The sequence below is a fragment of the Tachypleus tridentatus genome, chromosome 4 (assembly GCF_004210375.1).
Source record: "Tachypleus tridentatus isolate NWPU-2018 chromosome 4, ASM421037v1, whole genome shotgun sequence".
In the NCBI taxonomy this organism is placed as follows: Eukaryota; Metazoa; Arthropoda; class Merostomata; order Xiphosura; family Limulidae; genus Tachypleus; species Tachypleus tridentatus.
In genome coordinates this window covers 24,694,934-24,719,218 of record NC_134828.1, presented here as the reverse complement: position 1 = coordinate 24,719,218, position 24,285 = coordinate 24,694,934, and the positions used below count along the sequence as shown (strand labels likewise).

The 24,285-nt window shown below is 33.2% G+C and overlaps 1 protein-coding gene across 11 annotated transcripts in view; it reads left to right on the top strand.

The window, feature by feature from the left end:
* Nucleotides 1-3,568: 3,568 nt before the first annotated feature.
* LOC143248692 (vinculin-like) overlaps nt 3,569-24,285 on the top strand; it is a 71,975-nt gene continuing 51,258 nt past the window's right edge. For 3 of the 11 annotated variants that reach the window (XM_076497313.1, XM_076497312.1, XM_076497311.1), the window contains exons 1-6: nt 3,584-3,976; nt 18,911-19,018; nt 19,394-19,565; nt 20,581-20,726; nt 23,416-23,584; nt 23,733-23,887. In XM_076497313.1, the coding sequence (XP_076353428.1) occupies nt 3,920-3,976; nt 18,911-19,018; nt 19,394-19,565; nt 20,581-20,726; nt 23,416-23,584; nt 23,733-23,887 (807 nt within the window). In that variant the 5' untranslated portion in view covers nt 3,584-3,919. Of the gene's footprint in view, nt 3,977-18,910; nt 19,019-19,393; nt 19,566-20,580; nt 20,727-23,415; nt 23,585-23,732; nt 23,888-24,285 lie in introns of all 11 variants that reach the window. The other 8 variants (XM_076497317.1, XM_076497315.1, XM_076497316.1 and 5 more) reach the window with 6 other exon arrangements.

Below are 24,285 nucleotides of genomic sequence, written 5' to 3'. Positions count from 1 at the left end.
TGAGTTGAGACAGAGGCATATCTTTCTACTGTAGCTTTTGTCCTTTTTCTCAGTTTTAGAGGATCCAGGCCTCAGTTCATTTGATGACCTCTCCCAACAGTACTGTTTGTAAATAGGGATCTGTCCTGACATGGGCTAACTGGTGATGACTTTTAGTGTTTTTTTTTTAATTTTATACTTGGCTGACCCTGGGGTTGTCCTCAGGGTACTATGATAATGCCTGGACCGTTGTCGAGGTTCTCACTTTAGTTTCATTGGGAAATAATAGCAGGACTAGCATTTGATATCGGCAGCCCTTTGTTGGCAGCAGAAATGCAAAAAGTCTACAAGACAGTTGTCTTATTTGGACTTCCATGTTTGTGGTGTTGAACATGGTGATCTGAACTCATCCTGAAATATGATCTACTTTCGAAGAAGAAAGCAGCATTGATTAGGGCAATTACATATCTAAAAAGGGGTTTGTTTGATTGTTTTAGAGCAAGGATATACTGGACTGTTCACGTAATAAGTCCACAGACTTACCGCTTACCCACAAGGGCACATCTAAAGAGAAATAAAGTTCTAGTAATGTTCTGCAGTTATGAATTATGGGTTGTTTAACTGTAAGTTGAAATGATAATTGACATAGTAACCAAAAAAGAATTAACCGGGACTTATGGTACTGCTAGGTTACGTCTATTGTGCTGGCTACAAAAGAAACTATACAGTTATCAATATATTAATCAGATGGTTAAAGATTATACAGACAATCTAGATTCAAAGCAGCAGCAGCAACTCAGTGAATTGTTAGCTGAGTATATTGATGTATACGTAACCATGGTGTGTGGTTCTCCCACTAGAATCGACGTTCTACAATGTTAAAGTCTTTGTTAGCATACGTGCACGAATTTGAACGTTAACAGCTAAAAAAGGCTGTCACATGACAAGACTTAAGGGTAGAAAAACAATTGGGTGTAGTTTCAATATGCCCCCAGTAGAAAATTGTAAGTCTGTGGAAGTATACTGCTAGAAACAGGTTTTCGATACCCTTAGGAGAAAGGGATAAATATCTCTTTGTGTAACTCTGTGCTTTGATACATATTAAAGGCACATAAACTGTTTGGCTCCAACTGGACAAGACCTCATTATGTATTTGGACAAATCAGTCCATTTATGTAGGAGGTACAGTAGCCGAGAGGAGAGTGAATGTACATAATGCATTTTGACTAACTGCATACATGCATTACGAACAAAACGCTAGAAAATTTACTTGACCAGGAATTAGAGAAGGAAACTTAGGAGTCATAAGAGAACAAGAGTATTATTGTATCCCATTCTAATTAAGTAGGTGAGGAGGAGAGAGCTGAGAGTACATATCTGGACATTCAGGATGAGCTCGATGAGGGAGCCACAGATATAGAAGGGAAGGGCAGCTCCTACATTTGGTCAAATCACTAACTACAATTTCCTAATCAATATGATTTGAATTAAATCCAGCCACCGCAACAATATTTGTCACTTTGGTCGAGAAAACTCTGATTAAACTTAAAGTGGTTATTCTTGTTTTCCAACGTATCATATGTTTTTAAAGGTAAGATCTATGCGCTTTATTATATGATTACTACTTCATCATCAAGAAATTATTGGGGTTGGTGGTAGTAGATGCAATACCCATTACATCCCCAGTTTATACAGATGGGTATGATTGCAAGGAGTTCGCAATTCACCTGTGACCCTTCCTTTCTGATGTATCAGGTGGTGTTTTAAGATTTAAATACGTTATATGCTTACAAATCGCTCATTATAAAGCTGGGAAGGTTGGTGGCATTAAACATAATTATTAGTAAATCACTATTTTATTCAACTGAAGATCTTAATTAGAACTTAGAAGTTTGAAAACTCATCTGAATGGGCGTTGCAGTTATCTCTACTAAATCTAACTGGGGTATTTGACTGCCATTCTTATAACGTACCCCAAGGTGTGAGGTGTGGTTATTTTTTAAACAGTATGAAAAAAAGTCCATGTTTACTACTAATAACAGGTGCTCTAAATAACACAAATACTTAACTCCTTTGGTGTAACAATTATTTTGCTTTGTTTTCGTGCGTTAGAGAAATTGTTTTATTTTTCATGTATAAAAGAACATTTTTCATGGTTTGTTTTGTTTGGCCTTAACCAACCTGGCCATGCCGGGCTATTCTTAACGACTCAAACATCTTTAATTATGACGAGACCCGGCATGGCCAAGTGGGTTAAAGCCAAACAAACAAAACCATGAAGAATGGTCTTTTATATTTCATACTTTATTTTGACTCGTAATCTGAGGGTCGCGGGTTCGAATCCCCGTCACACCAAACATGCTCGCCCTTTCAGCCGTGGGAACGTTATACCTTCGGTCAATCCCACTATGCATTGGTAAAAGAGTAGCCCAAGAGTTGGCGGTGGATGGTGATAACTAGCTGCCTTCCCTTTCGCCTTACACTACTAAATTAGGGACGGCTAGCGCAGATAGCCCTCGTTTAGCTTTGCGCGAAATTATAAACAAAAAAACAATCATTACGACGAACATTGAGACGTCATATTTCAACAATTTATGACGTCAACATTTACGTGTTATCGTTGATTTATAAATATATATTTGGTAACACCAACATAATTTGTACTTAGGTTATTATACTGGAAACAAAACATATGACAGCAAGTCTATTGTAATATAAATAAATTTCCAAATGCGCTAATTGTATGATATATCGATGCCACAGCTATCAGCGTTTTTCGTATATATTCATATGTGTAATACGTTTCTGAACTTGTAAACTTTATAGTAACTCTGTTGTGAATAATTACTAAATTCTATAGGCTAAACAGTAACATATAAACGCGGAATGTTCTAAAAACGCCATAATGTAAAGTGTCATGTCATTAATTTTATCTAATTTATTGATATCTATATCAGGTTCTGCTAAAAACGTGTTATTACATACACTTTGGTATAATTTCAATTTTTAGAAGTTGCTTATTTTGTACATAAAACAATGTTCATTAAAACAGATAAAGTCTGCTCTAGCACTTTACATTAAGTTTGCTTTCCGTGGCTCAGCGGTTGAGGATTTGTAACACTAAAAAATCGAGTTTCCATACCCGCCATAGGCAGAATACACATAGCCATTCGTGTAGCTTTATGCTTGGAAAATATGGATGTCATGTTTGTTTTCTTTAAAATCATTATTCGTAATCAAAATTACGATTACGTAACTTCGAATAATAAAACACCACAATTATTATAGTGAAGAAGAAATATGTCGTGATGCAATCAATCACGATAATACTTACGTCAACAACCGGCTTTCTCGCAACCACGTGCTAAAACTAACGGTTCAAAAGCGTATGACAGAAGGATAGTGTAATTTCAGTATGCGATCATTTCCATGTATGGTAAACTGCCAGTGTTCCCAGTTAGAAGTAGGTGCAGTACATACTCTGTCAACCAATAAGCACGCACTTTCTCGAACCCACGAATGGCGCCCTTGGCTAAATAAAAAAATAAAATAAAATGGAGTTGTCAAGACGTTTTAAACCCAGTCTATTCTGAAATACAACTTATCTTATATATAATATTAAAATACGAAATAATATTGCCTTTTCACACTTGTTATATACCAAGTGAAGTCTGAAATTATCATAAAAAGTTTAAAACAGATTATAAACATTTGAAATCAGTCTGCTTCTTCTATTAAAAAAAAGAACCGACAGAGGGCACGAGCACCCAATTACTCTGTACTCACTCGATGGTTTTTGACCCAACCCAGTCGACAGTCAAATCTGAAGAACAAAATTAATTGTGCTGTAAAGCGTAATTTTAAGGTGTGCGATTGTTTTAAATGTTTTAATGTCTTGATTTTTCTGGGTATATATTTCTAGTAACTTTAATAACCAAAGATGCCAGTTTTCCACACAAAAACAATTGAAAGCATTTTGGAACCAGTCGCTCAGCAGGTAAGCTAACATTTCATATTTGTATTTGTCTTAAATTTACAATACCAATATCTAAGGTTGAGTTAGTTGTTCTAATACTTTCTTTATCAGTACGGTTTAAAACTTTCAAATTGGAAATACTTAAGCATGGTTCTAAGTCCTGAATGCTTACTTATTTCATATTATTTTATAATACTAGTAGTTGTATTAAGGACAGTTTGGCCCTTAAACTTTGAAGACTATTACACACGTTTTACAAAATAAAAATTTAAATCCATCTTTTATTATTAAGGAAGTCATCAGTTCAACTCTTAAACTTAATGTCACTAATTCTGCTATTAGTCACACATTCCATTAATTAAGCTGACTATTTAAAAACATTAGGATCTTAATTGGAGTTCACTGTTTTTCTCAGTTTTGTGTTATTTCACCCACTTAACTTCAGAATGTGATACTAATGAATTATTCCTTTTATTCTGTCACCTGCCTAATATTGCAAGTTTCAGAAATATTGCATCTTACCATTTTTTCTTAAGAGGAAATAAGATAGAGATAACTTACCCTATAAGATTATTCTTTCTAAAGACAGCTGGAATCAGTATTAAAAATTTAATTACCATAAAGTTTTAATACTCCTTCCAGTAATCTTTAGGATACTTTTTTTACTTTTGTCATCATGAAGATTTTTCTTTCATCCCAAGAATCATCCTAGTACTGGTACAGCACTCTTCAGAATCGTTTCCAATATGCCTTTTCTTTCTTAAATAAAGAGACTAAAGTACATATTCTAAATGAAGCCTAACTAGTCATATTTATTGAGATAACTATATTCTTTGAGTTTTTAATCATTATGTATGGAAATACAGCTTAAAATTCTGTTAGCATTACTAAACAGAGCACTGCTTCAATGGCTTGAGTGACTTATCAATCATTGTTTTAACTTCCATGAGATTTGTCTTTCATCACATGGTTGAGGGGCTTCCCTTCTTTATTAAACATGTAATTAAAAGTTATCTTACCAAAAATTCTTTACTTTAGAGACTATCAGTAACTGAAGTACTTGTAGTGCAGCATTTGTTAACCTTTTCTGGGCTGTGGTCTTCTTGAAAGCTATAGACCTCCTCTCCCCATAAAATTGCATGTAAACACATGTACACAAAATAATGGAGGACAAAAATCAACTATTTGCTCCTGGTTCATGGATCAACGGAAGCCCTTCCATGGACTACCAGTTAAAACCCCATAGTATAAAGATTTTGTAAAGTTTAGTTAAACATAAATCCATTAGCCATGTGATTTAGCTCATGATAAATTATTACTTGACATTTCGAAAATATACAAAAGGAATCTTATGATTTTTTAAGTTTTCTGTGGATAACGTTTGATGTTTTCATTTAATACTGTCATAGTGAATTTGAAATGAATTCAAAGTAAATATGTTTGAATGATTTGACTGTTATAAACATTTCTATGCCGAAGGAAGGTTAATTTAATTGTATGCATCACCAATCCTAACATTGTTATGATCCTATGTGCATATAAGTTTTCTTGAACTTTAAGTTTTCATGTATCCTTTTGTATTTCATAAAAGTTGTGAAAGAGAATTGTATAAATATCATATTTCAGTTACTTTTAGTATTTCAAAGTCCTATGTTATTTAGTTTTGAAATTGATATTAAGGAATGTTCAGCTTTAAAATAATCAATATCAGATTGAATCAAAGCAAGAATTTTCTTTTGTTCTTCCCAGCTATTTAAGACTGAAGGGAAAAAAAGTTTGATTTGTGGAACTCGTGTTATCAGGTTTAAGTTTATTAGATCTGTTATGTTTATTTTTAATTTTTTCATTAGTTACCCACGTTTCCAAGTGCTTTTCAAGTTAATAACTGTTTATCTTCCTCCCTTCTACAAAGTAATTTTATTTTGTGCTAGGTTTGATTTTTGCAGTTGTGTATTTTATATATTATATTTCAAATTTGAAAAATTGTTTTAATTCCATCTTTGTAAGTTACATTAATTATGTAAATCATTAATGACATCAAGACTTTTTATCAAAATGATCACCATCCCACCCACTCACCCTGCACATGATTTCAAAATGCACCTGGTATGACAACCATAGTACCTTCCCATTGTAGTCCATTGGTTTCTGGAATGGTTCAGTTAAATTCTAGCAGTATACTTGATAGAGGTACAGTTGGAGTAATCCAGAGGTAATTATAATAACTGTAGACTAAAGTTCTATTTTATATTTTGTAACAGATATTTTTACAGGTTGGATCTCGTGAGCCAATGCATAAAGAAATGTGGCTGTTTTAATCTTTGTACATTTAATTTTTTTCTATTTGTTTTTATTCTGTTATTCATGTTCTTTTCTATCTCATTAGTACTCTTTTTCTATTTCGTTTGTCTGTTTACTTCATTAGTTTGTCTTTACAGATTCTCTCCAATTCTTTGGCATCCTTCTGCATATCTTTAAATTGCTGTTGTAACTTCTCTCTACATTTCCAATAGCTTCATTGATCTTATATTCAAATAGGGTTATTTTTTCTTCAGATAGATAACCCCCTTTTCAACCCCTCCCTTTAAATATCTGTAATGTTCCTATTGCTCTTTTAATTTGTATCTTTCTCTTAAGTTCTTTAACTGCTTTATATCTTTGCTCCTCTTTACATTGTTTTATCATGTCTAGTAGGTTCTGTACGCTAATTTATTGTCGTTGTGGTTAATGTCTTTTAATTTCCTAACACGTTCTCTTTGGTTTGTGTTTTTTTTAATGAAAGGTAAAGTTTATTAAAAGTTCTGTCTCATTTTCACTAAAATAAACCCATATCTGACGCCAGTGTTGTAACGTTCTTTTTGTTGGCGGTTTTTGAAATTATCTGGTGAAAAGAATTCAGTCCAATCCAGCAAACGATAACTTAGTTTATTTCTTCAGTTTGCACAAAGTAACTCGAAATGCGCGATAACTGATACAAATATAATTTCAAATACTTCACTGAAAACGAAAACACACTGACTGATACCGACTAGAAGCAACTATCCTGTCTTCCAGCTAACTTTTATTTATTCTATAAAGATTTATTTAACGCATATATACAGCTAATAGTTGGTCCATTGTATAATATCTAATAATGAAACAACAAAATGTTATAATACTGATCACATACTTAAATTAATTTACGTTACTATGTGATGAAGTAAAACTGACGAAAATCCCCATTTATACATATATACACACCACTCCCTTAAATCTGCCACTGATGTATATATATATGTTTCACGAAGCCTCATATTTATGACCTGTCACCAGCATTTACAAGTCAACGTCAAATCCGTATAACATTTATAGGCCTAACTTAACGCCGTCATTACGACTGGCAAAACCGTATAGCTAACAATACTAACATCTAAATTACAACATTAAAAATAAGACTTGTAACATTAATACCAAGAAATCTACAGTTGCTCCTTGTACTTTTAAGGGATTTTCCGTTCTAAGAAAGCATTAATAGCAGATCAAGTATAATTTGTTAATTTAGGTCACCGCTGATTAGTCACTTTTCTCAATATCATAGTCCATTGATCTGGCAATGCCACAAAGTCCAGCCTTAGATGAAATGGCGTGTGTGTGTGTATTATATTATTTATTTATTTAAGAGACATGCTGTGTACGGAGCATTGTTATTTATCGAAACACAACAACGAGATAAAGTGAGTGAAAGGCCTTGTCGGAAGTAGCATAGAATACAGTTGAAACTTAAACGGTCTTTTTCTTGTCAACTCGGATTGAACCAATTATCAAATTAAATGATATCTAGAGTTTCATTGTTAATTAATTATTTTATGATTTTTCCTTGTACAGTACAATGTAAAAGTGTTAGGACTAGATAATATTTTACCATTCTTTTTATTTTATGGGCTAATTCTTCCATGCCATTACAGAATGTAAGTACCCACACTATGGTAATGCTTCACCGATCTTTGTTAACAGTTGGATGAGCCAGGGTGGGAATACTTATAATTAATTTCCATGCACTTTGTACCAAGGGTTCTGTTTGAATGAACATGCTGGTAACATTAGGGTCTGAAATAACTGTCATGGTACTCCATGCAATGTCTTAAGTATATGGAAATAACCTATCATATGATATCGTTATATACTTGAAGAAATTAATTTACTGGCACTCCACAAATAAACCTTGATGTAAACAGTGTTTGACATTATATATTAAGTTTTGTTGTCATGCCATGGCCCAAAGAGCAGATAATTCAGTAGAGCAGAGAGTTTATGTAAAATCTTGAAGTGATGCTGGTTGACTCTTCGATAAATTACTGCGCCCTTGAAATGCTCTCCAAATACTATCAAGTACAACTTAGATTGTGAGACCGAGACAAGTAAATTTTAAAATATGAAAAGAAGAGGCTGAAAACTTAAACTCGATACTAATGTTAAGTATCTTTGTTTATGCAATCTTTGGGACAAAAGGAAGATTGCCACTGATCTAAACCATGGGATGAATGACCTTGTACCAAATGACAGAAAAGTGTCCAGATCTACAGTATCAAAAAAGACTCAATAAGAGTGGAATGTTTGGTCGTGTAACAGTTAGAAAACCTTTACTTCGATCTCAAGTATTGTAAAAAGACTGACATTTGATAAAACGTACAAAAACTGGACTGTTGATGATTGGAAAAAAGGTGGTATTGACGGATGAGTTCAAGTTTCAAATATTTGGTTCAAAGCATAGATTGTATATTTAGCAGAAGAAAGGTGAGCATTTACCATGAAGCACAAGGAAGGCAGTGTGATGGCTTGGGAGTATTTCTCCGCTGAGGCGACAAGTGATATTTGCAAAATAGATGCAAGCACCATACTGATCCGTCATAAGGTACTCAGTGGCTTGTGTATTATTGGAAAATAATTGTACTACCAAGAAGTTAATGACCCCAAATACTCATCCACCCTATGCAAAAACTCGACAGATCAAAAGTTACTTACAAAGGAACTTTATGGAAATATATTAGAGACATTTGGAGTAAAATCTCAAAGGACAATTTTATTAAATATGTTGCAACAATACCTGAAAGACTGCCAGTAATTATTAAGGCAAAAGGATACACAAAACATTGACTGTTTGGTGAATTCAAGCACTTTCACTGAATTTCTGTTGTACTGAATTCAGATTAGTAACTTTTTGATGTTTCACGTGTGATTTACCTTCCATTGTTCTTTGAAAGTAGCCTGAAATCTAATTTTTGTCTTTGTCCTAACACTTTTACTGATGATGTCAGAAAAACATGTAGGTTCAAGAGGTATTGATATAAAATGATAAAATCCTATAAACCGAGCGCTTTCGAAAGATGGACCTTTCTTCTTATTTATATTGTAAATTGCCAGGGGAGATTCTGTAACATACAAATAAATAAACGTAAAAGAAAGAGTTGATTCTAAAGATAATAATTGCTACGTATATTAATATATGAAACTAATAGTTTTCCCAGCAAGGGGTCCAACAAGGCCAGGTGATTAGGGCGCTTGACTCGTAATCTGAGGGTGGCGAGTTTGAATCCCCGTCACACCAAATATGCTTGCTATTTCAGCTGGGAGGTGCGTTATAATGTAAGACAATCCCACTACTTGTTGGTAAAAGAGTAGCCCAAGAGTTGGCGGTTGGTGGTGATGACTAGCTGCTTTCCCTCTAGTCATACCATGCTAAATTAGGGACGGCTAGCGCAGAGAGCCCTCGTGAAGCTTTGCGCGAAATTAAAAAAAAAAAAAATCTCACTGATTACAGTAATAACATTTTAGGCCTCTCAGCAGCACGTCTGATGGCTTGTAACGTTAAAAATCGGATTTCAATACTTGTGATTGGCACATCACAGATAACCCATTGTGTAGGTTTGTGCGTAAGTTAACGAACAATGCTGCGAGTCGCTGAAAAAGGCATTTTCAAAATTGTCAGTGTTGGATAAAACACACACGTATATATCTTTCCTCATTTGTGTTAATAATAATTTTTAAATGTCTCCAAAAGGGAAGTGTCGTAGGTTGTAGTTTCTGTGAAATTTAACAGTGTATGAAATAATATTTGAGATTTCAAGAGAGGAGTAGAAAGTAATTGTATCTAGCTACCCTTGAAGTGACTCTTCTAATAATAGTTTGCAGCAGCTGAAATTTTGAAATGGTTGTTTTGGATGCATTGAGTAAGGAACGCTTGACAACAAAGATTCCGTATTAGTTATAGAACAATTTGAATATACTTATCTGTTAAAGAAGTGAATATAAATAACCCTTTGTGTAATTGAAAGGTAGTGTACAGTTTTAATTGCACGTAGCCACAAGTTTTGTTTCAGTGTAGCTGTCGAGATTTCCGGGAAAGACGCTTTTAACTCGTGTGGAAGTTTTAGGTTTAAGAAATTCGATGAAATAGCCCATTGGACGACTCAAAACTAGCAATTTTGTCTAGTGCAAGAACTCTAGATATCTAGCCACTTGTACTCGCGATAGCCATTTGTCTGTTAGAAATGCCTTTTATATTTTATATAAGGATGTTAAAACTGTCTTCTATATTTTATATATGGCTAATAAAAGTGCTTTATTTTAGGTCCTAAAACAGGATTTTATACATGGAATTTTTCAGTTGTAAAAAAATTGTGAACACTAGATGGTTTGTAATTTGAAGTAACATGTTTTACCCATCTCTTTATTTCGCTGTTTATTAAACCAGTTTTCAAAATTATTAGAGAAAATATTTAAGTTTATTAATACAGTTTGTAGAGAGCGTACCGGTACTGCATTAATTAGGTTAATTAACTACCTGAATTTTTTTAAATTTAAACTCGCGATGAGAGGCATAACTAATCTGCTTTTGAAGAAGACATTTCTTCCTGTCAAAAACTTTAGGATTTTATTACTTTGTGATTTTAAGATAAATAATAAATCTTGTTCGTTTTTTTTTTCTCGATGAAGGTTAATTATTGTCGTGCGTTTCAAACACATTAAGTACACATGTATATACAACTCAACCTAGCTTAAATTCACCATCAAAGAGGATTTCTAAAACACGGTTAAAAAAATTCATATTTACTGGAATGATTACGCAGTAAATCAGAATTCCAGCGAAGTCAAATTAAGGACGATTTTTAGCGTTATTTTAAACTAAGGAAGATCGCGTGCCTCATTCTCCGCACTAAAGACGTGTATTAATCACGTGGCAAAGTTCCAGTGTTGTGGTTGGTTACAGCACTTCAATGCGCAGACGGTTATATAGTAAACAGGAATTTACCGAAGTTACCATCAACTGAACACGTAAGATGATTTAATAATCCGTGATAACAAGGAAACACACGTGTAGAGAAAAATATATTTGTAAAAACAGCTGGTATCGGTAGAGAAAGCACTGTGTAGAGGAGCGATTATTTTTAAAAAAGTTGAAAACAAAATTGTGGAGAAAAGTGAAAGTAAGATAAAAAAAAAAAATAAAATATCGTAAGACAAAAGTTGAAGGAAAAAGAAAATTTGATTTAAAAAGTCTTAGAAAATTTGGAAGGGGTATGTAAATAAACTTCTGTATTTAATAACATTTAACAAAGTCAAACGTTATTGAATAGTGAAGGCAAACTTATCTGCATATCTCTCAACCACTTTCCATTATAAGTAACAGTACATGTAATTGTTATTTTAACATAGCACAAACACCTAGAACCATATTTAGGTTGTGAGATGACGTTCGAGAATAAACAAAGAAGGTAGTTTATAATTCTACAGAAAAAACAAACCATTCTACAATCTTAAAGCAAGTGCTATTTTTGTTTTAGATGCGAAATACGGGTAAAGAATATTTATATATGACACAAATGTAGAAAAAACTAGAACTAGCCTGTTTGTTTGTTTTTGAATTTCGCACAAAGCTACTCGAGGGCTATCTGTGCTAGTCGTCCCTAATTTAGCAGTGTAAGACTAGAGGGAAGGCAGCTAGTCATCACCACCCACCGCCAACTCTTGGGCTACTCTTTTACCAACGAATAGTGGGATTGACCGTCACATTATATCGCTCCCACGGCTGAAAGTGCGAGCATGTTTGGCGCGACGGGGATGCGAAGCCGCGACCCTCAGATTACGAGTCGCACGCCTTAACTCGCTTGGCCATGCCGGGCCTAGAACCAGCCGATCAATCAGATGTTTTGTTTGTTTTGTGAATTGTAGAAGAAACTAGAACCAGCCAACCAATCAGATATTTTTGTTTGTTTTGTGAATTGTAGAAGAAACTAGAACCAGCCAACCAATCAGATATTTTTGTTTTGTGAATTGCCATTTCACACTAAAAATGACGATTCAACGTTTATAATCTCGGTGACGAACTTTTGTAGTCTGTTTATAAGGTACACCAATCGAAATGACAACTAGTAATATGTTATGATAAACTTACGGAATGGGTAGGAATTTGGTAAGCAACGATTTATAAGCGTAATGAAGTGGTTTATTTTTAGAAAACATATTACACATCTGTCGAAATAAGTAGTGTTTCCCAGAACATAAACCACTTCATGATATACTTATAAATAGTTGTTTTACAATTTACTATTATGTTAGAATAATATATTCCATACACAAATAGGTAATGAGTAGTCAGTTGGTTTGCTTATAGTGTGCGTCAGTTTGTTTTTCTTGGGGGAGCTGTGCCCCTGGTTGATGGGATAAAACTATATACTTATTAGGAGCTACAAAATGTTTTCAGATATTTTAATGGAAACTTACATGATATATTTAAGTATTTCTTTCACTCACCCATCGCTGTAATACAATTCGAAACTTCACGTACATTGTGTGTTACAATATATTTGTAATTTGAAGAAAAAAGAAAACACGAAATAAAACTGATTTTAATATAGAGAGAGGTCGCTCCGATACAATACTAGATCACAATGAGAATATTAACTCGAGCTTTTGTTAGAAAAGGAAAAATAATATTAAAACTAAAGTCATTTTAAAATGCTGACGTAGATCGGTAAAACTGTGTGCACTGTCTTTTTCTAAATTAGTGTCACATTAGAGAGAATTTCTTAGCCGTGCGTAAGATGGTTTGCCTTGAGGGCAGCTGACGTCCTCAGCTCTTGCGTCGAAGAGATACAACTGTTAATTTACTACATATATCTGTTCCTTACATATTTATCATGTAATTTAAAAGAGGTGACTACTGTTGGAAAACGTCAGGTTTTTGAGGGCGAATTCGTTGTTATTAACTCTAGCGTCAGATACAAAATGGCAGAAGCTGAAAAGAAACTATTGAATTAACTTCAAACTTAGTTTCCGGTTTCGCTGAAACCCTAACGTTGCTAATAATGAGAGAGTTATGTCATGTGAAGAAGTTTGTTTGGAAAATATCGGTGTCTTTGGTAGAGTAATTTGGAAAATGTCGGTGTTTTATAGTAGGGTAGTTTACGTGTTTGTATCAGTCGTGAAACGAATAGTTTGCACAAAGTATTTTATAACCAGATCTTTTTTATTTTATGTTTCTGGTCAAGTTAAACTCTAATAATTTTTTCAGTATTAAAGGTTAAGGATATATGCACACATTTTTTTGTTTTGCTATAAATTTTGGCATTCTCTATTTTTAAAACGAATTTGTGGTTCGATAGTTCAGTAGCTCAAGAATGTTAAATTGTGATTGATTTAAACATATGTAGGCTTCAAGGCCGCAGTAATATAACTATAATAAATCGTATACACGTTCGTTATCTAATATCGAAAGTTGGATTAAAAGAATTATGTTACTATGAGAATGCAATTTTTAAAACAACTTTCTGATTTATGTTAATATATATATTTTTCTAAATACCTTTAAATGGGAGATATTAAATGTTATTTTTAATTCTTTCACTTAACATCATCAAGTTAACTGGTCGACGTTATTTGTGAGCGACTGATAATTCTTGTGCCTTTGTTTTGTCAACTCGTTTTATTATTTTACTGCCTTGTAGCTCAGCTGTGAGTTTCTTTAGAGTTATAATGCTAAAATTCAAGGTTCTGTCTTTGCGGTGGCTGAAACAAGGATATCTCAGTGTTCATTTTTGTCCTTTAGAACAGTTAATTATTTTTGTCATTTATATTCGTGCTACATTTTCAAGTATTAACTGGCTGTATTCTCGTTTTAATAATCTGCATGTTCTAATATGTTAGGTTTAATAAGAAATTTGATTAACAGATGGTTTTAATGTTATATTTCTCCGGTCTGAATGTGATTTAAAATAACTCAATAAATTAGGCATAGTATTTAATATTTAATATCATCTGCCAGGTATTTTCGTTTTAAAGCGACCTCTCCCTTTTGATTATGACGTTTCATGACCTCAGACTGACGATCTAACTGTTTTGTGTTTTTTTTTGCCGCGAGAGTTTGTAATTTCGATCGCGTCAAAACCACTTTCAACCTTATATGGGAGCCGTATTCAAGTGTGTGGTGTTATAACGGGCACCACCTTCATTAGTTTAGTGTAGTTTGGCAGCAACGGGAATAGAAAAAAACTCAAGAAAACCCCACCCCAGCGTAAAGCGTCGTTCTTCGATGTCTCCAGGGAGAAGGTATTTTCTGTTTCTCCTTGTCAAAAGCTTAATATGCACTACACAAACATTTCACAAAAGCCGGCACAGCGTATCTCTCACTCCTTCTGTGTTTGCTAATTTTAGCACAAGTTTACGTGTTTGGGCCGGGAGGGTCTGTAGTCAGAAAGACTGTACTTTGCACGTTTTCTTTGAGGGACTGATGTAAACTTCCGGGTCGTTTTATGAATCACTTCTTTATTATTTATTTAACTTAGAAAAGTAAATAATTGTCACACATTCATATCATTTTATGTGTCATGTCACACTTCAGTTTGTCCATTTTCCAAGTGAAATACCTAATTTGGTAAACATCACTAGAAAGAACCAGTGCTAAACATTAACACAGAAGCCCACATTACAAAGTTTCGAAATTACGCTGTTTTTGAACATTTTACGTTTCTTTAAGTTTTTGTTTAATGGACACTTGTTATTTAAGCATTTTATCAATTTAGAATAAGTCCTCAAAATGTGCGTGTCTGTGCAGTTTAGAATATTCTTGAACATTTAATGAAACTAGCTTTCTGGTTTGCCAGTTCTCCATAATGGACAGGTTATTTCAGTATAGTAGTAATTAGTATCATACGGTGTTAAACTAAATAAATTTAGTGTTAACAAAGACCATATCAGTGTTATGGCCTAAGGAACATTGAAGAAAAGCACATTTCATCAAACTCACACTGTTACAGTTCTCAAGTGACTTACTAATATACAGGGTGAGCCAAAAGTAGGTGGACAGTAAAAAAACATTTATTTAGAGATCACGTATACGTACAACTATATGTAATAAGACAATTATATTAATGAAAATTAAATGTTATTTATTAACGCAAATGCTCAAATTGTTTTCCTTCCTAAAAGAGATTTCCAATACTCTTTTAACACCCATATTCTTTTATCTATATTTAAAGTATTTGACATTATGGGTTCTATTAACAATCTAAAAAAAAAAAAGAAAACAGATTAAATTAAAACAAATGTAATTATAAAATTGTAATTATATAACACAAATAATATAGTTGCAACATAGTTATAATATACAATTGCATTAATATAACCGATACATAAACCTATTCCAAATGCTGTCCACCTACTTTTGGCTCACCCTGTATATAGTGTTTGAACCAGGTACTGTCTTGTGTTTCAGCTGACATGAATAGCTGTGGTATTGGAGGAAAGGTCTGACCAGCACTGTTTATAGTAGATATTTTGTGACACATCTGACATATATATGATAATATAATTTCCTTTATATTCTTTATATTTCCATGGCACAAAGACTTTCTAAAACTGCTAGTACAAAGCTTGCATTCTCTGGTTACTTTTGTATAATCTTAGATTACATGTTGAAGATTACCAGTGTATATATTGTATATGTACGTAAAAATGCCTTAGTATCATTAGATGGTTTTTCGAGAATTTTGTTGTTCCATGTATTTATATTGTTTAGTTGGTTCTTTCATCTGTGTACAGTTTTGGTTCTGCAGTATACCCTTAATTTTCTCTCTCCAATAATAGTTAGAAGTTTATTTGTTTAAGCTACTTTAAGTTGATTCTATTGTATATCCATTATGTGTAGGCAGTCTTCTCTGAATCACTTGATTATGGAAGTATACAAGAAATTGGAAAGCATTGATTTATAAGCAAATACCATTGTTTATAAACCATAGTTTGCCATTTTCTTATTACTGACTTATGTAATCTCCAGGTTCATATAATCTCCTTAAAGGTAAATCTCATATTTAATATCATATTTGTGTAACATCTCTCAATCTAAATCTTCCACAGATTTACTGTCATATGTGGGTAATATCTTCCAAGCTAAAGCTTTCATTTAGTAATTGTCACTGGTATATCTTCCAAGCTAAATCTTTCATTTAGTAATTGTCACTTGTATATTTTACAAGTTAAACCTTTTGTTTATCTACTGTCATGCATGTCATCACCTTTGATTAGCTTTTTTTAAAGGTACAGATACTAACATTGTAAGATAAGCCTTTGTGTGTGGATACAGGTATGCAAATACTCCAGTATTATAGTTAACATTTTACTCTGTGACAAACACTGCTAAAACAACAAAGTTTGTAAGTGTTAAAGAAATGAAAATTTATAAACATTTCTTTATAATAACACTATAAAACCAAGTGTGATCTTCACAACAAGATCAAAGAACAAGGTTCAACTTCCAAATAGAAGCAGTTCTAAACATCTCAGTTGTTGCAGTTGTAAGACAATGAAAGTTATTCATTTCTTCATTATTTTCAAAACGCATTTTATTCTCTTAAGTGTATACATCAGTAAAACAAAATATTTAGGCTTTTAATCAATAGCTTTTAGCATTGAATAAAGCATGTGTATTTTATATTTAAAAAATGTACAATAAAACAAAGCCTACAGTAAATTTTCTGTTTCCAAAGTTCTTTCCAGGTGTGTTACTCTAATGTATACTCTACTGTATAATGTGGGTGGTATCATAAAGGAACACCCTAAAAGCCATTAGTTGTCCAACATGGGGGGAAGAATGTTGGAACATGTAGTAAGTGTAAGGTTCTCTAATTTATTCAGATGCTTCCACATTTTAAAAACAAGTGCACATTTGAAGGAAAGCAACTATCAAGTTCTTTCTCTGATGACTAAAGGATACTGGAGGAATAATGAATTACATACTATAATTTTTGTTTTTATTGTTTAAGAATCATTTACATTCATATTACTTGCTCATTTGTTGCTTTATATTAGGTAAATGAGTTTATGTACTGCACATGTTGGATTTTTGTCGTGTTGTTTCTTTAAGTTACACGCATCTGTTTATATATTGTGTTATTTGCACACCTGTCTTAAATGTACATTGTATTTATTCCCTTAGATCACACTTGCCTATTTATAAAGTTAACTGGACATTTGCAACATTTGGACAGTGTACATATTTCTTTAAATTAGATTAATTAATTTATTTGTATTACTTGCACATCATTACATGTGTGTAATGTACTTTTTTTTTAAATTACACTCCACTATTTACACTGTTACTTAGACATAAGTTACTTATTGTACTTATAAGTTAAGTTAGTTATAATGTACTTATTTCTCATCATTTTCTACTATATTATTTAGAAATCACATGTAAATATTGTTTGTTTACATTCATCAATTTATTTATACTATCTTACATAGACATCAGTTACATGTATATTGCACATGCTTTATTAGATTGCATTCACTAGTTTATGTATACTATTATATACACAACTATCAAAAATGTTTTATTTTCATAATTGTTTTAATACATATTTCTTACATTAAACCAATATGTTTATATATATATTGTAGAACAAATTAGGGTTAAGCAAGCTGTTTTTAGTCCTAAACTGTTGTAAATGAAAATAGTATGTATATAATGTTGTATAAAACATGTAACAGACTAAACATGTGATGCACACTGAATAGGATTGACCACTACAATATACAGCCCCTCATATTGTGATAGTATCCAGTGATAACAAACATGACCTCCTTTTCAGCCATAGGGAAATTATAATGTTATAGTCAACCACATTGCTCCTTAAAAAAAGATTATCTTTAGAGCTATCAGTGATTGCTACTCTGGTCAGCATTGAAAAATGTAAAGATGGTAGCACATAGTTTCAGTAGCTTTGCCGTATATTGACAACAGTAAACAGATATAATGCCTCCACTGTTAAAGGAGGTGAACATGTGGTATTTATAATTAACACTGCGAGGCCATAACCATGGGATCATGAGGTAACTGGCATTAGAACTTGAGCATGCTACCTGTGGCTAAAGAAATTTGAATTAATTGGGAGAATATAAGGAGAAATTATAATAGTAGTCTTTCAGTTAACTGGATAGTTGGTATGATCAAAGACAGTAATAAGTGGAAACTGTAATTTTGTTTATTATTTTTATAAGTTGTGAGACTAATTGACTAAGCTGAACTAACTTGAATGAGTCAACTGTAATAATGGTAATATTGTGATTACTTAAATAATTGGAATAATCAAAAATGGTAATTGAAAACATTGATTTCAGTTAGCTAATTAATTTTGTGACAGCAGTCAATTTCATAATTGTACTAATCAGTAATTATATGTGATAGTAATTGATGCTTGTAGGTGACTGATGTAGTACACAAGTGAATCGTGTATACTTTTTACATTTAACTCTAAGTTTGTTCAGATGAAGGATTGATTCATCTCTAGTTTGAATTGTGATCAACGATACTGATTTTCTTTTACCTAATTTTGTTTCACTTGGTTTCAGTAACCAAGCTGTTAGTGTATTTACCTTCATTTTTTTAAGATAAAGTTATCTTTCTTGTGTCTGAATGTTTAGGTCTCTCGACTGGTCATCCTACACGAAGAGGCAGAAGATGGAAATGCTATGCCCGACTTGGAGCGGCCTGTCCAGGCCGTTAGCAAGGCTGTTACTAATCTTATCAAGGTAAAATTGAAGTTCAGACTAAACTACTGCAGTGTATGTTCCAAATAAGAGATTAGTGTCTGAAGTTCATTGTTTTAACCCTTTACTGTTTTATAAATTTTTAAATTGAAATTGTTTTCTTCTTTTCTCTCCAAAACATCTTAAATAATTATTCTTAAGGTTAATATTCAGTGCTGAGAGGAGTACATACAGTTCAGAAAGTTAAATAAAAAGTAAGTCACCATTTGTTTAACAAATATTTCTCTTCTCATTATTATTAATTATATTTTAAAAAGTATGTTCAAGACATATTTTTGGTCATTGTATATGTCAAATGACATTTCTAAGCATAATTTTAAAAGTAATTTTTTTGTTCTCTTTCCTTGCATACAAAAGGTTGGACGTGAAACAATTAACAGCAGTGATGACCATATTCTACGACAAGACATGCCTGTGGCTCTCCAGAGGGTAGAAAAGGCTTCCAAGCTACTTGAGGATGCATCAAGTTTGCTGAAGGCTGACCCTTACTCTCAGCCTGCCAGGAAAAAATTGATTGAAGGGGCAAGAGGTTAATAATCAAATTGTTTGATTTTTTACTGTTTACTTTCAGTGGTTCCAAGGAAAAACTTTAAATGAAAAACCCTCTATGATTGGCTTTGTGGTATATTTGGAGTATTTGTACTTGAGAAGAAAAACATTAATTAATTTCATAAATATGTTTAAATTATCTTTTTACATATTTTTCATTATCCTGAAACCTTCCATCAAAGTGTATGGCATGTTCTGTACATATTGTTAATATAAGGCATGTTTGATCGTTCAGTGTAACTACAGACCTTGAAATGTCCAGGATTCAGATATTGGGGTCGAACTGTTAGAAAAAATTGAAAAAACTCCTCTGAGTCTTGCATTAGGGAGGAAAACTGACTCCTCCATGTATGTCATACCTTAGAAACAGTATGTGTAGATAAACCATGCTACTCGGAAGTACCATATAAAAATCTAATCTTGGTCAGTCAGTTGCACATTGTTTTATCAGTTTGTAATTATTTAATTCATTTTATTTGATGGATTTAGTCAAATAATATTTTTGAATAAAATTTCAACATTGTATTGTCTATCATCAAGATGCAATGTTCTTGTTTGTGGATATTTTCTGTAGTATAATCTAAAGTAGGTTTGTTTTAAAATTATTTACTTTTACAGTCAGATTACAAGATATAGTGGTGTTAAATAGGTAGAATTACGAGGAAGAGTTAATGTGTTGTGTGTTTGCAGACCTGAAAGTTTACCCAGAAAGCCATGAAGAAAGTTCTGTAAGTTTTGTCACCATTGGGTAAAGACTGTCATAACAGAGTGGCTCTCCAGTGGCACATTGGTATGTCTGTGGACTTAAAACACTAGAAACTGGGTTTTGATACCACAGATAACCCATTGTATAGCTTTGTCCATACATCAAACAAACAAAGCTTAACAGGAGTTTCATGTTTTTTTATGATGTTTTCTGATTTCTTATGAATAAAGTATTCGATTTTCTGGGTGAAACTGCCAAGCACTTGATCTAAATATTTTTTCACTGACAGGCATTCTTCAGGGAACATCTGCTCTACTACTGTGCTTTGATGAGTCAGAGGTTCGAAAGATCATTCGGGAATGTAAGAAAGTTTTAGATTATTTGGCAGTGGCTGAAGTTATTGAATCAATGGATGACCTTGTTCAGTTTGTAAAGGTCAGTTTCTTCTATTTAAATTTAATATTTCCTAGAATCACCATCACAGATTTTTTTTATATATAAAACTATTTTAAATGTACTGTGCATGTTTGAAGGGAAGTGTTATCATTGATGCTCTGTGCATGTTTAAAGGGAAGCGTTATCATTGATGCACTGTGCATGTTTAAATGGAAGCGTTATCATTGATGCACTGTGCATGTTTGAAGGGAAGCGTTATCATTGATGCACTGTGCGTGTTTAAAGGGAAGCGTTATCCTTGATGCACTGTGCGTGTTTAAAGGGAAGTGTTATCCTTGATGCACTGTGCGTGTTTAAAGGGAAGCGTTATCCTTGATGCACTGTGCGTGTTTAAAGGGAAGCGTTATCCTTGATGCACTGTGCATGTTTAAAGGGAAGCGTTATCGTTGATGCACTGTGCGTGTTTAAAGGGAAGCGTTATCCTTGATGCACTGTGCGTGTTTAAAGGGAAGCGTTATCGTTGATGCACTGTGCATGTTTAAAGGGAAGCGTTATCCTTGATGCACTGTGCATGTTTAAAGGGAAGCGTTATCGTTGATGCACTGTCGCGTGTTTAAAGGAAGCGTTATCGTTGATGCACTGTCGCGTGTTTAAAGGGAAGCGTTATCCTTGATGCACTGTGCGTGTTTAAAGGGAAGCGTTATCCTTGATGCACTGCGCGTGTTTAAAGGGAAGCGTTATTCTTGATGCACTGCGCGTGTTTAAAGGGAAGCGTTATTCTTGATGCACTGCGCGTGTTTAAAGGGAAGCGTTATCCTTGATGCACTGCGCGTGTTTAAAGGGAAGCGTTATTCTTGATGCACTGCGGCGTGTTTAAAGGAAGCGTTATCCTTGATGCACCGCGGCGTGTTTAAAGGCGTTATCCTTGATGCACTGCGGCGTGTTTAGGAAGCGTTATCCTTGATGCACTGCGCGTGTTTAAAGGGAAGCGTTATCCTTGATGCACTGTGCTTGTTTAAAGGGAAGCGTTATCCTTGATGCACTGTGCATGTTTAAAGGGAAGCGTTATCCTTGATGCACTGTGCATGTTTAAAGGGAAGCGTTATCGTTGATGCACTGTGCATGTTTAAAGGGAAGCGTTATCGTTGATGCACTGTGCATGTTTAAAGGGAAGCGTTATCGTTGATGCACTGTGCGTGTTTAAAGGGAAGCGTTATCATTGAATTCTTAATGGGGTTTCTGCACTTGGGTTTTATATCCTCACTTTTATAGTAATCTACCTTTTATACATTAATATTTGAGTAATGGATGTTTCTATTTTATGGTGTTTTTGCTGCCTTGTCACGGCACTTCAGTAGTTACTGTAATGTTTGTATCATGTATACTTTCATAGGTTGTCTTGTGTATATCTAACACACGTTCAGTTTGCTCCCAACAAAACATTAACATCGGTTTGTAATGTGATTGCAAGTCAAATATGAAGGGTTAAACAGATCGAAATAGTTATTTCTTCAACAGTATTTATTATATAAAGAATAAAAGCCATCTTTCTGTCTGTCATGCCAAAATATCGGCCATTTTGGTGTCTGTGACATGCAACTTGTGTGAAATTAGTGCTTTCTGCCACAACAAGCAAGTTTATTTTTTTGAGAATTCTTCCATCCATAATAAGTAAATAAATAAATAAATATATATATATTATATATAAAAGGACTGTTCTACTTTGGACATATAATTGGATTTGAGGGTAGGTTGGTAAAGGCTATGGTGAGTTGTAAAAATTGCATTAGATATGTGTGTGCCCTATGCTTGATACTGCTAATGCACAAAAATTATAATCATTTGTTGAACTTTCCCATTATATTTACTTGGTTGTAAAGTGGGAGACACTGATTATCACCAAATTTTGTCCAATCGGAACTCTTGGCTACAATCCATGTGTTTTACCTACAGCATATTTCAGTTTTGAAAATGACCAAATAAAGTGTACTTTTTCAGCTCAGCAGGCTAACAAAGCCAACATTTGGAAGACAGTTCAAATAGAAAGCTCAGAAATTCTTTATAAAATTTACTGCCTTTATGGTCACAATTAATAATATTCAGGGTATGTACTGTTGATCGTGTAGGAATATGTCTTTGAGTATAAATGCTGATCAAACAATTATACCAAATATAAATAAAACTTGTTTTTGTGAACTAAAAGAAATAGGATAATCATTCTCCATCATGTAATATTATTAGATTTTAATTAGTTTTAGAAAATATGTTCACAAGAGTCATTTTGAGTCATATGATGAGCAATTAGCTTGTCATAAAATATTCTTAAAACATAACCGATGTATGTATATAAAAATAATAAATTTATTAGTTGAATTACAGAGACTTGTATGCAAAGATATACCAAGGGTCATGTGAACAGTGGGCCCCCTTAGAGCATTGATCTGTAGGGGGCATGAATCTATGTCCGTGAAAGCAAGTATAGTTTAGGTTTTTTAAAGAGGGGTGCAATATTTATATCTTGCATGAGGTGCTATCAGTGATTGGAATTGTGTTGCTTATATGACGGCTGTATCATGCAATGAGAATTCCATCAGTTAGTCAACATATATATGTTTAAGTTTAAACTTTCTTTAATTTATTATCTTCAGGTTTAAAGGGATTTAGAATATCCAAGAAGCATGATTATTTTGGTATATATTTACTGTGATCTAATTTCCTACTCTGTTAGGACCTTAGTCCTTGCTTAACAAAAGTTTCCCGTGAAGTGGATGCACGAGAAAAGGAGTTGACTCATCAGGTTCATCGAGAGATCTTGATTCGTTGTCTAGAATCGGTGAAGAACCTTGCTCCGATCCTTATATGTAGCATGAAAATATTTGTTCAGATTTTATCTCAGGGTAAGTTAATTTTTTTACTAACAGTATCACAAACTTAGTTTAAATGGGCTTTACAGATATTTTCTCCTAAAATTTCTGATGGAAAATATTCTTATTAATATTGTAATATGAACTGGATATATGAGAAAAGACTTTATAAACTTGGCAGGTGGTAAAGGAGTGGAAGAGGCAGCGGAAAATCGAAATTACCTCGCCCGGAGGATGACAGACGAGATCAATGAAATTATTCGTGTCCTGCAGTTAACCACTTATGATGAAGATGAGTGGGATGATGATAACCTCACAGTGATGAAGAAAGCTCAAGTACATTATTCATTTTACTTGATGTGAATTTTTGAAGCACAAAAATTGGGGGAACAGTAAACAGCTTTGATTATTAAATCTTTTATTTTGATTTGTACTATGGAGATACATTAATTGACCAATTAACAAATTCTAAGAAGTTAATGGCATACTGATAGATTGATGTGAAAGTCTACACAAATCATGCTAAATTATGTTGACACAGTATTGCTTGTTATTGAACTATCTCTTGCATAACACTTAAATGTTTACAAAAATAGACTTATGCAACCTGAAAAACCCAAATACTATGGTTAATTTTTATATCTGGAAAGTCTCCACTTTATAAATCGTGTAAATACATCAAAATTAAAAATATTATTGATGTATATTTTGTTATTATTTTGCTATTATTCTCA